We start from the raw sequence: 4394 nt of genomic DNA on the forward strand, positions 1-4394 counted from the left end.
TCCTGTTTTTGTTTTTATTCTTTTAATTAATTCAGGATTTAAAAAAATAGAAAATTAAAAAGTGTGAGTTTTTAAAAATATCAACAAATCATAGAATGTTCGTGTTCATAAAATCAATAAATGTTCGTTATTTTAAAAATTGTTCGCATATTAAAAAACAATTCACGATTACGAACAAATATTCATGAGATTAAAAAAATCTTCTTGATTAAAAAAATGATAGTGTATTCAAAACATATTCAGGAATTTGAAAAGAAATGTCCATGAAATTTTAGAAAATGTTCACAAAATTTCAAATAGATCCATAAATAACGAACAAAACGAACCGTCGTTTACATAGACTTGTTTTTTAGGGATATGTAGAGGTCGTTTTATGATTTTATTTAATCCATTGCGCGTTGGGTAAAAAAAGGTTTACATGTTTTGTACCGCGCTGAGCCCCAAAAAGTTAACACAACTTTCTATGGGTTCATTTTTTAAGCTATATGAAAATGACTAAATGTCTAATTTGTCTCCATACATAACTATGTTTTTCTAGTACCACAATTTGACTGGTCATAGAAAACACCGCGACGCTAGGTCAAAACGAGACACATCATTCATCACTATAGCTCAGGCATACTCCACCAGTGCACTTTGCTCAGCCAAAAATATATTTCATTGTGGCGCTATAAGAAATCAAGTCTGGATGAGACCATCACACTTTCAGTTTTTGAAATGACTTTTTTAATGTCTCTTGTATCATTATGACATGATTCAGACGTGGTTTACGAAATGACATTGTAAAAGTCCTTATCTCATCCTTGCATAATCTTCATAATCTAATTGATTTTCTTCCGTTGCAACGAACGGGCATATTTGCTACTCCCCCTGTTTCTAAATATAAATCTTTTTAGAGATTTAAATATAGACTATATACGGATGTATATAGACATATTTAGAGTGTAGATTCACTCATTTTGCTTCGTATGTAGTCGATATTGAAATCTCTAAAAAGACTTATATTTAATAACGCATGGAGTAATAAAGATAAAGAAGATTGTGAGTGACTGGTTGATATGACCGCATTGATGTACGTAGTTCGGCTGATGGATTGACGGCATGTACAACGGTGCTATTTTAGGAGTGCCATGTAGGAAAAATGATGAGGTGGAGGAGAGAGAAATTATAAGAAAATGCTTGTCTTTTCTTATTTATTAAGAGATGGTCTCTTAGCACAATATATCTCACCACATTTTTAGGAATAGTTAGTTATTGAATATAAGACTAAAAGATGACCCATTGTAGACATGTTTTTCTATCATCTTTAATAAATGCAACACTTAAGATAAAACTATCTTATCAACTATTGTACATGAGCAATACAAGTAAAATATGCATGCGTGGTACATCTCCAACAAAATCAACTGCCAACACATCCACGGGATACAACGTGACACGTATGGTAAGCAATCCAAATAATTCAAGAAAAGAAAGAACATCCACAGGATATATATCCAGTGAACGGTAGACATGCTTTTCTCATTTATTTATTCTCTGGTTACAAAACTGACTTGAGATAAAAAAAAAAAAGAAACTGGGTGATGATCCGAGCTTCCCGGCCATGCCATCCCATAGCCACTCGTCCCTTCTCCCCTAGAACTAGAATGCCGCCATGATCACTTGAGCTCGTGCCATCCCACGAAGCAATCCTGGAAGCCAACACAAAAAGAAGCACAGGCTTGGCCAGGACGTTTACATGCACACACCACACTGCATGGCCCTTATTTTGCTAACGGAAATACTAACAAAGTAGGAGTAGTGCGTAACGTAAGTAGCAAATGATCGAGCAGCAGTATTATAGGAAGCCAGGCTCACAAATTATTGGAGGTGCCAAAGGCCCAAAGGTGAGCGTGGAGCCCCTGAGCGCCTCCGCGACGATCCCGTCCAGCTGTGCCGCCATGGCCGGAGTCATGCAGCTACTCCAATCCCCCACCGTCCCGCTCCTGAAGAATGCCTCGTTCTTAATCCCCAGCACCGTGCTTCCGCTCTTGTTCACCTGCAGCCCCTTGAGCTTACCCAAGCTGCAGAGCTCCACGACCTCCCGCACCACCCCGGCCGCCTCCTCCTCCGGCGAGAAGGGGCACCCCATGAAGGACGCCATCTTCTTCAGGCACCCCGTCACCGTCTGGCCCTGGCAGAAGAGCTCAAACGCCTCCTCGAAAGTGGGCATGGCGGGGGACGACGCGCTCATGCCGGGCACCTGCTGCAACACCGACGTGGTCTTCTGGTGGAAGTGCCAGAAGGAAACCAGCGTGTCCTTGGGGTCCCGGCAGACGTACACGATCCGGCCGCCGGAGCCGTCCTCCTTGCCCGTGACACCGTCGGGCAGCAACGAGTAGGGTAGGTGGGTGGCTAGCAGCCGGGGATGAGGGAGCTCCTCGTATAGCAGATCATCATGGCCCTCGACGAAGCGCACCAGGTCGTGGGGGCTGCCGCAGTGGAGCGGGTGGCCGGAACCAGCAGACGGCGGGTGGGCCACGCGGTTGAGCGCGCAGAAGCCGAGTGCCTTGAGCCAGGTGGTTCCAGACTTGGGGAAACTCGCGAGGAGCACGTCGGTCGGCCTCGGCTTGAAGCGGGCGTGGAACGCGCCCGCGCCGATAAACTCCAGATATCTGTCGGTCAGCCATAAGCCGCCGTACCGGCGCAACTGGAAGGGGGGGAACCCTGCCGCCGTGGGCAGCGAGGACATAATCTCCGGTATGTTGGCGTGTGGTGTGGTAGTGGCCGCCGGTGTGGAAGCTCCTTCTTTTTCTTTTTCTGTGACCGGGCCGGCCGTAAGGGCATCGTTACTGCCCATGGTTGCCAATACCTGTTATCCTTGTGACTGAATTGCCAACATATATATAGGCCGGGTCAGCAACATCTCACTTGACTAAAACTTACGGAACCCTCTTACAGCTTCGGATTTCAATCAAACGGCCATAGTTTTCTTGATCTTGCCATGCATCATGCGCTGCAAACACATAATGCGCAAATTGGGCTAGGCCATCATCCGTATTCGTAAATACTATATTGCATTGCGCTTTGCTCCACTCATTTGCGGCGCGGCAGTACTGTTAGGACCAACTAGCTCAGTGGCCCTCGCAAATGCGAGGGTTTCATCTTTAGTCTGTTGAAAGTGTTGATGAAAGTTTCATCTTTAGTCTGTCGAATAGCCACAAGAGATGTATCAGTTATGATCTATTGAAATAATGAGGATCCTTGAAATTTGTGGTAATATAAGAAGATGTTATGTATAATTATGAATGCACGTATCAGTTATCGAACCGTAATAATAAGGTTCGATATATATATCAAGCGGTTGTGGGTTATAATGACCTAGTATGCTACCTTATTGTGCATGTTCTAGCTCAGTTATCTTTTCCTGGTTGGTTATATGAGATCTTACTAAATATTGAGTGGGCGGTGGACACGTATGAGATATTTTAAAGTGAGAAAATCGCCACAATTTTTTTAGTATTGTATTAAATTTGTCCAACTTAATAAATAAGGGAATAGAAAATTGACATAAATAATTTTGGCGGTTAGGTAAAGAAAACATCGATACATTTTTTTCCCTTTGATAAGACTTCCTTCCTCTCATTTACTCCCGCTGTTCTGAAGTATGCGATGTTTTAGACACGCTCCAAAGATTCAAATATGACAATTACTATTTCTTTCTGATGGAAGACAATTACTATTTTAAATATTCTCAAAAAGGAATTATTCTTTAACATTAATTAATAATGTTATTTCCACTGCTCTATTTATATGTGATAGTCAAAGTTAAGCATGTTTGAGTGGAATCTTTCTACGCCATCTATTTTGAAATATATAAATAATTAAAATATTTTATATATTTTACATACTCTCCCTTCTGATTTTTCCCCATAGCTCTCTCCAACTAACCCCGACACTACAACTCAGCCTATATTGTGTTTCTCTTGACCTGTCCTTGTGTAGTTAGGATAGGACATTATTTACACAATCGTCTGTTATGAAAACAAACTCCAAGGTCAAGATTTTGGGATCAGTTTTTCACCTTAGTATTCCATTTGGATCCATCAATGCATATGTTTAAAACAGGATTATTTGTCCATATGAGTTGCGATTTCTTACCATGTCCTAGTTTTGACATGAAAAAATATCGACGGACACATGGGACCTAGTTTCAAAGGTCTCGTCACGATGTTTTTTTAAGTGAATCCAATTTTTCGATCGGACCAACGGTTTTTGAGGTACAGAACATTTTGATGTTGCAAAGTAGGGAGAATCTTGGATGCCATTAGCCTTTTGTCTTCTCGGGAGGAACCATTTTTGGCTGCTTGGCATGGCCTATTCTCTCGCATGTCCTCACCTTCCCTATTCTCTTG

At 41.9% G+C, this 4394-nt stretch overlaps 1 protein-coding gene across 1 annotated transcript; it reads right to left on the reverse strand.

The window, feature by feature from the left end:
* Positions 1-1458: 1458 nt before the first annotated feature.
* On the reverse strand, positions 1459-2867 carry LOC109783545 (cytosolic sulfotransferase 5). Its single transcript, XM_020342144.4, has one exon. The coding sequence runs from the start codon at positions 2837-2839 to the stop codon at positions 1838-1840; it is 1002 nt and encodes a 333-aa protein (XP_020197733.2). The 5' UTR covers positions 2840-2867; the 3' UTR covers positions 1459-1837.
* Positions 2868-4394: the final 1527 nt, after the last annotated feature.

The sequence above is a fragment of the Aegilops tauschii genome, chromosome 2, assembly GCF_002575655.3.
Source record: "Aegilops tauschii subsp. strangulata cultivar AL8/78 chromosome 2, Aet v6.0, whole genome shotgun sequence".
In the NCBI taxonomy this organism is placed as follows: Eukaryota; Viridiplantae; Streptophyta; class Magnoliopsida; order Poales; family Poaceae; genus Aegilops; species Aegilops tauschii.

Excerpts from the sequence above, each read along its gene's own strand:
- LOC109783545 (XM_020342144.4), bottom strand. The coding sequence starts at position 2,839 with ATGGGCAGTAACGATGCCCTTACGGCCGGCCCGGTCACAGAAAAAGAA.